Raw genomic sequence first — 12,497 nt, forward strand, 5'->3', positions numbered from 1 at the left:
GTGAATATTCTGTGTAAACCTATTCATCAATGCAGTCTTCTGCAACATAGGCTTTTATAGCAGTTTATGGTGTTCCATGTAGATTTATTACCATTTAGATGTAAATGTAATCCATTTTCACATATAAATTATATTTTATTATCACCAGTTTTGTAATAATTATAAATGGCCAATATCCAATAACCATTTTATAAAGTATGGGCATTACTACAGGAAATATTACTGTTGTAACCTATAACTTACTTTATATTCTGGATAGAGCTGCAGTTCTGTCACTGAAAGCACAATACTGTATGTGCCTGCTGTCACAGTTACGCTTGTGTGTGTAGTATGAAAAAGGCCACCTTGTGAGAATCTCAGTAAAGAAACGAATGCTCACACAGAGAAAGAATGAGATGAGTTGTCACACTTGAAAGGCTAAGGAAAAGAGATGTGAAACCCAATCATGACAGGGTTCTGCCCTCTCATTCACAGCTCTGTTCGAGGAACTGCAGGGCTTGGACATTTTCTTGGCAGAACTATACAAGTGAGTAAAGCTGCCTCTGTTCCTTCCTCAGCACAGGTGTGTGTGTGTGTGTGTACAGTATGTGTGTGTACATTCAGAATTAAAAATGCACTCCCTTTTATCTCATTGGCCATGCCCTGCTAGGTTTTGGCATGAAGTGGACTTGGCTGAATTGCAATTGTAAAAAAATCAAGTCACACAGCCATCAATACAGATTTACCATTCACAAAATGTCCATCATGCTGTTTTTAGATGACTTTATAAAAATAAATGTTGACTTCACAGTTTGAATATTGACTATAATAAAGGTTCAGCAGTAAAATATGGTTTTACGGAGTAAACAATACGGTCACAATACGGAGTAGTTATCTCATAATATATCAGGGTAATAATTCCTAGAATTGTCTGACTGTATAATTGTCAATTCTGATGTTTTAATAATGCAAGATTAATCTGAAAATAAAACGCATACAGTGCAGTTTTAAAATAGCTAGTACAGAGCCGGATAACTAATGCATAATGTCCTGCATGATAAACTAATAAAACTAAATATAAAAAAGTCATTTCCATATAGACTGTTATGTGTTATATTGTGGTTTTGTTTGTTCATTTTATTTGTCATTCAAATTACACCAATTCATATTGGCGTTAATAGTGTTGACATAGAAATGCATAATTCTGAGTCAGAGTAGACTACGTGAACAGCTCTGAGTAGATTTTTTGAGTCATCCAGTAATTACAGCAATTATACACCATAACACACATTAATAGTATTCACTAAATTAGAGGATTCTGGGAGTTTCCTTCTGTCATAATGAACAACAAAAGTTTTTAATTAAAAAATAGTATAAGGTTCTATAGTTTTTTTTTTTTTTTTTTTAAATACTGATAATTAATATAATCTAATGTTTCTAGAAATAATCCATTTGTTGTGTGTGTAATAATGTATATGGGAAATTAGTGACAAGTTACATCACTTACACTTACAGCGGCTGTATTCATTTAATTTCATTTTCATGCTCCCTTTATTTAACGATTTTCATTGTATTTCTACATAAGTTCAAATTGGTGCAATAGGTGATTTTCTTCCGAAACATTTTTTGTTATGCTGGTTGAAAGTCTCTTCATGATTGCTATCCCGATAGCAATCATTAAGTGGTCTAAATGTATTTATCTGTATTTATATATTCTGTGGAAGGCGTAGGACCAAGAAATGTTGGTCCAATCAAAACGCTCGGTCCGAGCGTTTTATTTGTCTCTCCTACCTGCCTGTCAACGTATGTATTTGCATACCTCTGCGCACCCGGTTCGCGCAGACAGGATACGTCATCAGCGCGATCACGCACACTATTGCAGACAGAGCCAGAATGGCAGGCAAACATCAACAACCCGATCTTCTTTCCTGGTATTGTAGTACTTTTACTAACTGTGCTATAAAGTTTTCTCACCGGTGAATGACGCATGATGTAGCCCAGCGGTTCCCAATTCCTGTCCTCGCGCCCCTGTCTCTGTGTATTTTGCATGTTTCGCTTAGTTAACACACCTGAATCAGATAACCAATATTAATATAATGTACCACATGCATCAGAGGGATGTAATCCCAGAGTAAAGTAAAGCCACTACAGATCTTTTTCTATCTGCTGAATATAAGCTTTTCCATATTCCAAGCTTGCCTGATGCACTGCGGACAGAGTCATGCATCACATGCATGTGCGAGTCATGAAATTGATAAAAATAAATCTAGGAATTGTTTGATTGTTAGATTTTAAATCAGCAGGGTTGAGGCATCAAAAGTAACTAAGCTGTTTTATGGAAAGTAACTGTAATATTATTACTGAAATCTTATTAGTAAGTAGTTACACTACTAATTACTGCAAAAAAGTAATATTATTACAGTAACTAAATTACTAGTAACTAGTTGCTGCCCAACACTGGACATAATATACCTCTGTAAATAAATACGATTTAAATTGACGTTTCGCACATGTCCACTTCGCAGGGCACTTACGGTTGAATAGATCAAACGCCGCACGTGATAATAGATACATATGCAGGGTTTCCGCGGGGTCTTAAAAAGTCTTAAATTTAGTTGTATCAAATTTAAAGCCTTAAAAAGTCTTAAAATTGTACAAGAAAGTCTTAATTATGATTTCAAGAGGTCTTAAATTTGGAGATGGAAAGACCAGAATTGCGATATGGGTGAATGTGACGATTAAACTTCAAAAGGCTATGATTTAATTAAATAAACATGAGCGCTGCTGGTTCAAAGTCCGGTGCTGCGCTGCTTTGTGTACTGCCTTTACTGGGAAACCGTTATATTTCTGCCAAACATGACACCTGCTGGCAGAGAATGAATCAGTTAACATAGGTTAAACTAGTGCACGTATGAGTGCCTTCTTTCACTGCACGATTCAGTCTATTATTAAAATGCGTTTAGAATGATCACATAATTGAAGATACTGAAGCAGAAAATGTATAGCCTGTATTTATATAATTTCATATAGTTAATATCACACGAAGAGTGTTGTTTTTTTTCTCCAAATGTCAGCATGATTACAAATGTGATATTGATTTTATGCAACAGTTCAATAAACAAGAAGTTAAGTTTTAGACACCATATTTCCTGCTTTTGCTCTATTTTGCCAACAAAAATCATTCCAAACGCAGCACTGTTTTGCGTCTCTGAGCAACAGGATGGTGTTTCGTTCCTGAATGAATCAACTGTTTAAATGATTCGGTGCAATCGCAATGACTCACTTATTAACAGTGACTTGCTGCCACCTGCTGGCGGATTTAATTTAACATTTAAAGTATCTTTATTTTCAAACATCAGTTTTCAACGTTTTATGTTTTAAATATCAAAACATTATTTATGCATTTGTAACTGCAGGTTAGCATTCTATGTCCCTCTGAGCTGCATTAAACAGTGTGTAAATACTTTTAAATGCTACTTCAGATGCATTGCAAAGATACATTTTGTTGAAACTGATTTAATTTGCTTGGTAACAGCCCAAATGCAAGAATTTGACTCAAAAGATGATGCACACTTTTAGGAAAAATGGCTTAAAGGTAAAAATGCCCATAAAACTTATTGGAAAAGATTAATTTCTATCACTGCTGTGAACTGACCACACAGAATATGAAGAATATCAAAAAAATTCAGGAGTCAGCTGTCCACGGTAATCTTTAAGATACCAGCACAATAACACACTCAGCAAAATATCATTATCGATAAAATCCCAGAAAATATCAAGATATAGTTTTTTGCCAATATCGCATACCCCTAATTCCTGTTATTTAATCTATATAATAATTTATTGATAATAATTGTTTAAATCAATATAATAATTCATACTTTTCTTAAAAATGGTTTAAAGACTGAAATGTAAAGTTTATCATTTTATAAAACTTTTTGTTTTTGTGAAAACCTGTATCTGAATTGTACATTATGCTTTTTACAGTCATTTTACAGTTTAATATGGTACTATAGACATTGTCCTACCCTGCTCATATGGTATTAATTTTATTTGTGCATGTCTTTAAAAAAACCCTGATATGAAATGTGAAAGGTGAGGTGAGGTGGGGGGCGCGAGGACTGGAATTGGGAACCGCTGATGTAGTAATGAGCGTATGCGTTCAGGAGGCGTGGCTTTGGACGGCGATTGCAGGGAGGATGGGACGTTCGCTTTCAGTGCTATCAGGCTAAAGTTAGCATTTTCCAAGGTCTCCTAGTGCACCTTTAAAGTCAAATTTAAGAATTAAATTAGAATATAAAAGGGTTTCACAGTTTGCTCAATTCTGAGCCCGCTGTACAGGGTACAGATTGAGAGAATTCACCTGTTGATAAGCAAAGAGTTTAACTCAGTGACCTCTCCATGTCTGACTCCAGCTGATGTCTGTCCCTTCTCCCTCTTCACTTCTTTTTCATTTTAAATCCATCAAATCTGCTTTTCTCTCACTCGCATTCTTTCTTCCTTTAGGCATTTGGACAGCAGCAGCAATGAGAGACCAGATATCAGTGCCATCCAGAGAAGAATGAAGGTACACACACTAAATCACACACTTGCATTCCTAACATTTCAGTTATGTCTGATTTTACTAGATGTGGGAAAAACTAGATTTTACTAGAGTTTACAGTATGGAGTTTGAAGTTTAGAAATATTCTGGGTTAGTTTATTTTTATGAACAGCATATGTGACATGCTCTCGAGAAATGTGTTTACAGTAAATAAGCTTGTAATGGTAGCTTATAAGTCTTTTAAATTTAGTTCCATGGTAATCAACAGCCCTCCACATATGCTGTACATAACATTAAAAGGCTACTAGAGTGATGTTATACTGTGTATTAAATGTTACAGGGTTATTAGTGTCAACTAAAACTAAAACCAACACCTTAAAAAAGTAACATGTTGATTTAGTGATTTTCTCTGTCATCAGAAAGTGACTCATGACATGGACATGTGCTACGGGATGATGGGAAGTCTGTTCCGCAGCGGCTCTCGGCAGACTCTGTTTGCGTCTCAGGTGATGCGTTACGCTGACCTGTATGCTGCCTCATTCATCAACCTGCTCTACTACCCCTTCAGCTACCTGTTCAGAGCCGCTCACGTGCTGGTGAGGACACACACCCATAAACACAGGGCTGGACTGATACAAATACCAGTGCAAGTTCACAATAGCTGATACCAATTTCAAAATATTATAGAAACAATTCATGTATTTAAAAGGTTAAATATAAATGGGTTTCACTTTATTTTAAGGTGTCCTTGTTACAGTGTAATTATACATTTAAGTACTGAGTAATATTAATTAACTACATGTGCTTACTGTATGGTTAGGGTTAGGATGAGGGTTTGGTTAAGGGTCACTCGCATGTAATTATGCAAAATGTATTGTTATTATAATAGTAAATACATGTAACTTGTGTAACAAGGACACCTTAAAATATTTATTTTATTTTTAAAATGTTATATTTCTCAATCAGTTAAACATGGCTAGACATGTTGATATTTTAAATACAATGATTTAATACAAAACATGGCTAGATATATTGATATTTTTCAATGCAGTGATTTTTATTCCTGTTTCACCAGACTGACAGTTTATGTTAATATCTTTTGGCATTTTAACCATGAATATGCATTTAAGTTTGTTTTTTTTTGGTTAGAATTTAATTCCTTTATTCAGTGAGGATGCATCAAACAGTGACAAGACTTTTACATTATTACAATCATTTTCTGTTCTTTTGAACATTCTGTTAATCAAAAAAAAAAAAAACTTTTCCACAAAAATATTAGAATGATTTATGAAGGATCATGTGACACTGAAGACTGGCTGCTGAAAATTTGACTGCATCACAGGAATACATTACATTTTTACTATATATTCACAAAAAAAAAAGGTTTATTTTAAATTGTTATAATATTCCACAATATTACTGATTTTACTGTATTTTGATCACATAAATGCAGCCCTGGTGAGCATAAGAGACTTCTTTCACAAACAAAAACAAGAGCCAAATTGAGTACTCAGTACTAACAAAAGAGTAGTGTTGGTACATTATTTTAAAATGAGTACCAAAATACTACCTACAGGATACACACCCACATTTGTCCTGTTCACTTGGTTCTCTCTTCTGTGCCAAGCGCCCTATTTAACATACCTGTTTACATATTTGTTTCTGTCTCCTCTTCTCTATGTCCCAGATGCCCCATGAGTCCACAGTGGAGCACACTCACGTAGACACAGAGACTGAGTCTCCTCTGGCCACACGCAACCGCCACTGTGTGGACTGCAAGGACATCGACTGTAAAAGAAACCAGCTCACACGCTCCATCAGCGAAATCAAACCGCCCCACCTGTTCGCTCATCCGCCGCAGGAAATCACACACTGCCACGACGAAGACGACGACGAAGAGGAGGAGGAAGAGGAGGAAGAGTAGATGTTTTTGACCTATTCTAGGGTAAAGATCTGTAGGGTGATGGTGATAGAGTGATGAGGATATCGTGTGAGGTGGATGTATGAAGTAGACCATAATTGCCAAACCAAGCTCAAAAAGCTTACCAGACTTCAGTTCACCCAAACTGACAGTTTCCTCCATTAAAGAAAGCTAAACTAATACATAAGTTTGTTAAAAAAAAAAAAAAAAATGGGATCTGGAATTGTTTATCAGTCACTATAAAAGCACATAATGTCATGATAAACATCCAATGGAAACAGTGGAAGGGATACTTACTTTACTGTGAACTGATGGTAAAACTCATGAGTTTACATGCATCATTCAGGCGGCATGCTGGCAAAGACTCAGAAAATGAAAACCTGTTAGGACAAGTGGTTATTGGATCCTTACAGATACAAATTATAGTCATATCTTACTATTGTTTTACTGTTTTTATCAGTAACTTTTCAAGTAGCCAGTCCATTCACTCAGATTAGCTTGGTTACTACCTCCTGCAAAGACTGTTGCTTTAAAAAAAAAAACTCTTGTGTGTGTGTTAAAGCTGTGTATGTTGGCAGGGTGTTTGTGTTGAAGTCCTGCGTGTGTTGGGAATCTGAATGAAGCACAGAAAACCGAAGCACGGTTCATGACGTGAGCATGGAAGTGCAGCCAACACAAGAATCCAGTTACTTGGCAACAGCATGCAGCTGCTTTTTTTAGAGGTTTGTTGTTAACCTCTTGGTTTTCATCTTTTTTATTGCAGACGTTTTGGTTAGCGCTAATGCTATAGAGTAGCAAACAGATGCCTCGTGTATTAGGGCGCAAAATGAGTCCAAACACACACAGAGACATCATGTCAGTACCTGCTCTAATTTTGGCAACCATGTCACATTGAACAATGACATACTGTATTTTTATACTCTTATATAAGCGAAACAGAACGCTCTAATTTTGTCTCAAACATTGCGTGCCATTAATATCTGCCTCACATAAGAAAACTATTCAAATATCATACAGTAAGTGACCTTGATATGCAAAAAAATATTTATAAAACTTGTGTTTTATGGCCTGAGCTGCTGAAAAAGTCACTGAGAGAAAAAGTACAATGAAGTAAACAGCTGGACATTGTGAAGCTGATAGGTTGAGAAAGAAAGTGCTGTTGCTTTGGTAAATGTTTTAATGGAAATTAATGTAGTCCTGGATAATGTTTGAACTCTGTTGATGGTTTACTCTCATGTGGACCAAACGGTGTTGAGAAATTGTGTTCGATTTAGCTTCAAGGGTCCCGTTAGAGACTTTTAGGTGTCTCCACAGCAAGTATGTGGAGTTTTTAAAGAAATAAACATTATTTTTGAGTATAATGGTGGTTCACGGTTTAGAGAGGAAGCGGTTTTAGCTGTGGGAAGTGTTTCAAGTGCATGAAACATGTAGATTAGGACGGTTAGTGTGACTTTTATATGCATTACTCAAAGATAGTATGTAGGATCTGATTGAATAAAGCTACCCAATCCATAGCGCAACATGTATTACTCATATGCATATTGTAACTGTATGTTGTTTTTTAATTTATGAGAATGTAGTTTTGTTTTTTTCCATGGGTCTGACTGTCAGTTTTTAAAAGGGATGACGGTTTCTAGGTTTTCAAAAGTCTGTTTTCAAGGAATCAGTTAAAAAGATATTTTTAAACATACAGTGCATATTTCATGTCAGTTTTTGGTTTAAAATTAACTGGACATCCTAAAATGGGGCAGCTCTTTCAAAATATACTTGTTCTTGGTTCTTTAGAGACCACAGTATAGAGAAAGTGTCTTTTTATGTCCTAAAAAAGATCCAGTATCTCTCTTTCCTCTGTTTTCATTAGCTTTTTATATAAAAACTCAGTTGGGTGTGTGTATATATGCATATGTGTATATATGCATAATAAATATAATATGCATAATAAAGCCAGCTCCCTGGACATGGATTAAAACTAGTCCTGGGCTAATTTGCACTAGTGTTGGCAGTTGTCCTTTTTAGTTGTCTATGCAAGGGAAACTGGCTTAGATTATATTTAAAAATAATATAATAGAAAATGCATCGAGTTTGAACAGTATTCGTCCAATTTTCCCAGTAGTGTATCCTAGATACATCTTTAACGGGTGAAGGTCTCATCCGTATAGTCATAGGTAGCATTGCATATATCTCTGTTTGAACCAGTGTTTTCATATTATATTTTGGCATAGTTTACAGTATACAGCAGTAGCGTGCCAATAACTTACTAATATACTGAATATCTGTTCCTTTCTGTTTTTTTTACCTTTTTCCTAATTTCAGATTTTTATTTTTTTTTTAATTCATGTTTAATACAAACGCTATTTTTTTGTGACTTTTATTAGTTTTCAGTTTAGCAAAAGGAAAGGTGCAAAACTGTTCCGTCTGTAAAAGAGATCTAGCAAAATAGACATGGCATTTATTAATCCAATTTTTTGTTTTGTTTTTTGTTCTTTGTTTAGGGCATGTGATTTCATGTCTCCGATTTCATTGTTCCTTGAATTATGATAGTTTCTGATTTATAGAGTTCTAAACTTATACATATGGGAAATTGAATTGCAATGTCAAATAAAAATAATTTTCCATAACTATTGGTCTCCTGTCTTGTTTACTTTTAATTAGCATTTAACTATATTTATACGCCATATCAGGTTTTGTGTTTTAGAATAAAGAAGAACATGGCATCCTAACTAGCCTAAACCAGGACAGTATGCTGGCCATTCAGATTTCTGATTTCCACAGTGAGTTTTGTCATTTGTCTAAAATACCGCTTCATATGTGTATGCTGCATATTACAACATAAATATGTTGGAACATGATGTGAAACATTCAAACAAACCAGTTTCTTGAGCAACATGAGCCGTACACTATCCTAACCAGTCCTGACAGATCAGCCTTTTCAAACTGAAAGCAAAAATGTGATGTAACAATCACAGTAAGTCAGAATATATTTGATATTTAATATGCAGATAAAATAATGGACAGTTACCAGTGTGATGTGATGACCGAAATATCCTGTTGTCAGGACAAAAAAAAAAAAAAAAAAATGCGAATAGTAGATTTTTATGAAAGAACAACACAAAGAACACAGTACCACAGTGAAACTGATGAATGTTTAATAGCACTTTCTAGAACCGTTTTTCTCCCTAGGGTTTACATTTTAGTTGCAAAGTAGCTACAATTCATTAACAAAGCAAATTAGAAAAAAAATGTAAAAAGCCAGAACCTGTATTTAAACCCACAAGAGCATCTGTCTAGGAAAAAAAAAAAAAAAAGTTGGCTTTAATTGACTAAATAAAGCCCAACATTCTCTGATCTCACCTCTTAAGTAAAATCTTTGGTATAAAGAGCATCAGTTTTAAGATTTCAACCTTGTCAAGGTTTAGGCTAAATTGTTAGACCGTAGTGCCAAGCAGTGGCTGCCTGTGGTACTGACCCATGTATAAATAATGCAAGTAATGCTTTACTGTTGTTTATCTATTGTGATTCAAATAAGCATTTGAACACATGAAAACATCTAGGGCAATATCTTAAAAGCTGCCTGAATCAGATTTACCACAAAGTCTGACATTGTAGAAACAGGGTCACGCAGCTGCCACCTATAACAACATATAGCAATAGTTATAGGAATAAGTTGTATGCTGTTTGATGATCTTGGCAGTTGGGTCAAAAAAAAAAGAAAAAAAAAGTATGGCAAGGGAGAAAATATAAGTAGTTTATAATTCATAATCCCCCACCCCAGATAAAAATTTACTGAAAATGTACTTACCCTCATGCTATCCAATATGTAGATGAGTTTGTTTCTTCCCGAGAACAGATTTGGAGAAATGAAGATTTACATCAAATGGATCCTCTGCAGTGAATGGGTGCCGTCAGAATTAGAATCCAAACAGCTGATAAAAACATCACAATAATCCACAAGTATGTCCACATCCACAATTATCCACATCTTGTGAACTGCAAAGCTGCGTGTTTGTAAGAAACAAATCCATCAAGATGTTTTTACTTTAAACCACTGCTTCTGGCCAAAATATTAGTTTATAATCCATAATATTGCTGTCTCCAGTAAAATTCACCCCCCATTGTACTCTCACATCAAAATCCACCAACATATTTGCTTAGAGCTGTAAAGAGTGCTTGATCTGTGCATATTTCTCTCCTGATTCAGACAATAATTTTTTTTTTTTACTGCAGAAAGCAATATTATATTATACGAATAATATTTTGGACTCTCATTCTGACGGCACCCATTCACTGCAGAGAATCCATTGGACAATTTCTTTAAATCGGTTTCCATAAAGAAATAAACTCATCTACATCCTTGGATGGCCTGAGGGTAAGTATATTTTCAGCAAATGTTCATTGTGAGTGTATAATTTTAAATACATATGCATAGCAGGAGTTTCCAGCATTCATATAAATAAAAATTAAAGTCAACATTATATACATAAAGGTGATACACACAAGTACAGCCATTTAAATACTATGACACCTTTCTTAGAGATGCATGGTGGGTAGAACAATGTAATGTAGTAGTTGTTTTAATGATGTGATATTCAGTTAGGAATCGCACGGATGCATATTGATTCTCCCTTGCATAAAGTCCTGACAGGTCTGTCGTTTAATTTAAATAAGACTGCCTTCAGCTTTAAATGTTAAGTTATTGTGCCTTTGATAGAATTAAAATTTTAAAGCAGACAAAAAGGACCTGTTCATCCTTGAAAGTGAATCCAAAATATCTCAGAACAAATATACAAATGTGATACAATACATGCATACAAATAGAACTATAATTTACAATACAGTAATCATGATAAATCATCTTTTAAATAAAATGTGTGTTCATTGCACTTGTTAAAAAATTAATATGATTTTTTTAAAGGCAATATAGTGATTCATTTTTTAAAAAGGTGTAAAAGGTACTATGGGATATACCAGATTTAGAACAATAAAAATAACCATTTCTGAAATATACATGTAAAAGACCCTCACCGGTACATATACAATGATGCATTTTTAACTATTTATATATATATATATATATATATATATATATATATATATATATATATATATATATATATATATATATATATATATATATATATATATATATATATATATATATATATATATATATATATATATATATATATATATATATATATATATATATATATATATATATATATATAGCATGTGCATGATATCAGTGACACTCATAGAGGCACACACATACACATGCACAATTTACAGACTGGTGTTTGCATGTGCCGACAATTATATCCTCAGACATGCACGTATGTACAAACGCATACAAAATAAATAAATATGTGAGTAGAATGCTCTTGGTTCACGTTTTCCTTCAAAGCAGTATTTGGAACAGTCTTCGTTTTACCCTATCACAGCATCTGCCTGGAGTATTTCTTTTGTGTTTGTGAAGCTGGAGTGTAGCTGGAGGGGCTCGTCAGAGCACAAAAACGTCCATCCTCCAAACTCTTTGGTCTGGGGGACATAAACGTGGTTTATCTGAATGAATGGGACCAGACCGGGTCACTGGAGTATCCCATTTTGCCTTGGGTCAGCCCAAGCTCAGGTCCTTGTAGTAGTACTGCACTACCAGAGTGGAGTGGTTTGGGGTGGGGAGCAGCTCCAGGGTTCTGCTATCCGCTTTGCTCCACCACCCCACTGAGGGCTAGATGGCCCCCTCGCTGTGGCCTGTGTGGTTCGTCTTGTTGTGGGCCACGCAGTTCTGTGTCTGGTTGAACAGAGTGGTGGTTTCATCGGTCACTCCATCATGGAGGTCTGTCAAAGTCATTTCGATTTTGGTGTACTCGCTTTCTGAGGACTGTGGCGTCTTGTCCATGCGTGACGCCATGACGGCGTTCTGATACTGCTGGCGCGTTACCTGTCAATAACACAGAAAAGGGGGTTACAAAAAAAAGAAGAATTTAGATTGTACATTCTACAATGTAGCCATTCTCGCAATGCATTTTTCCCTCTTTTGCAAAGTCATAGAAATAC

The 12,497-nt window shown here is 35.0% G+C and overlaps 2 protein-coding genes across 5 annotated transcripts in view; one reads left to right on the plus strand and one right to left on the minus strand.

Annotated features, from left to right (window-relative positions):
* nt5c2b (5'-nucleotidase, cytosolic IIb) overlaps positions 1-9,061 on the plus strand; it is a 27,479-nt gene extending 18,418 nt beyond the window's left edge. For 2 of the 3 annotated variants that reach the window (XM_058767929.1, XM_058767844.1), the window contains exons 15-19: positions 475-526; positions 1,704-1,910; positions 4,486-4,546; positions 4,942-5,118; positions 6,210-9,061. In XM_058767929.1, coding sequence (XP_058623912.1) covers positions 475-526; positions 1,704-1,910; positions 4,486-4,546; positions 4,942-5,118; positions 6,210-6,446 — 734 coding nt within the window. In that variant the 3' untranslated portion in view covers positions 6,447-9,061. The remainder of the gene's footprint in view (positions 1-474; positions 527-1,703; positions 1,911-4,485; positions 4,547-4,941; positions 5,119-6,209) is intronic. The other variant, XM_058768001.1, reaches the window with a different exon arrangement.
* Positions 9,062-11,710: 2,649 nt separating this feature from the next.
* cnnm2b (cyclin and CBS domain divalent metal cation transport mediator 2b) overlaps positions 11,711-12,497 on the minus strand; it is a 40,808-nt gene continuing 40,021 nt past the window's right edge. For both annotated transcript variants that reach the window (XM_058791107.1, XM_058791116.1), the window contains one exon: positions 11,711-12,381. In XM_058791107.1, coding sequence (XP_058647090.1) covers positions 12,169-12,381 — 213 coding nt within the window. In that variant the 3' untranslated portion in view covers positions 11,711-12,168. The remainder of the gene's footprint in view (positions 12,382-12,497) is intronic.

This window comes from Onychostoma macrolepis, chromosome 01 (assembly GCF_012432095.1).
Source record: "Onychostoma macrolepis isolate SWU-2019 chromosome 01, ASM1243209v1, whole genome shotgun sequence".
Classification (NCBI taxonomy): domain Eukaryota; kingdom Metazoa; phylum Chordata; class Actinopteri; order Cypriniformes; family Cyprinidae; genus Onychostoma; species Onychostoma macrolepis.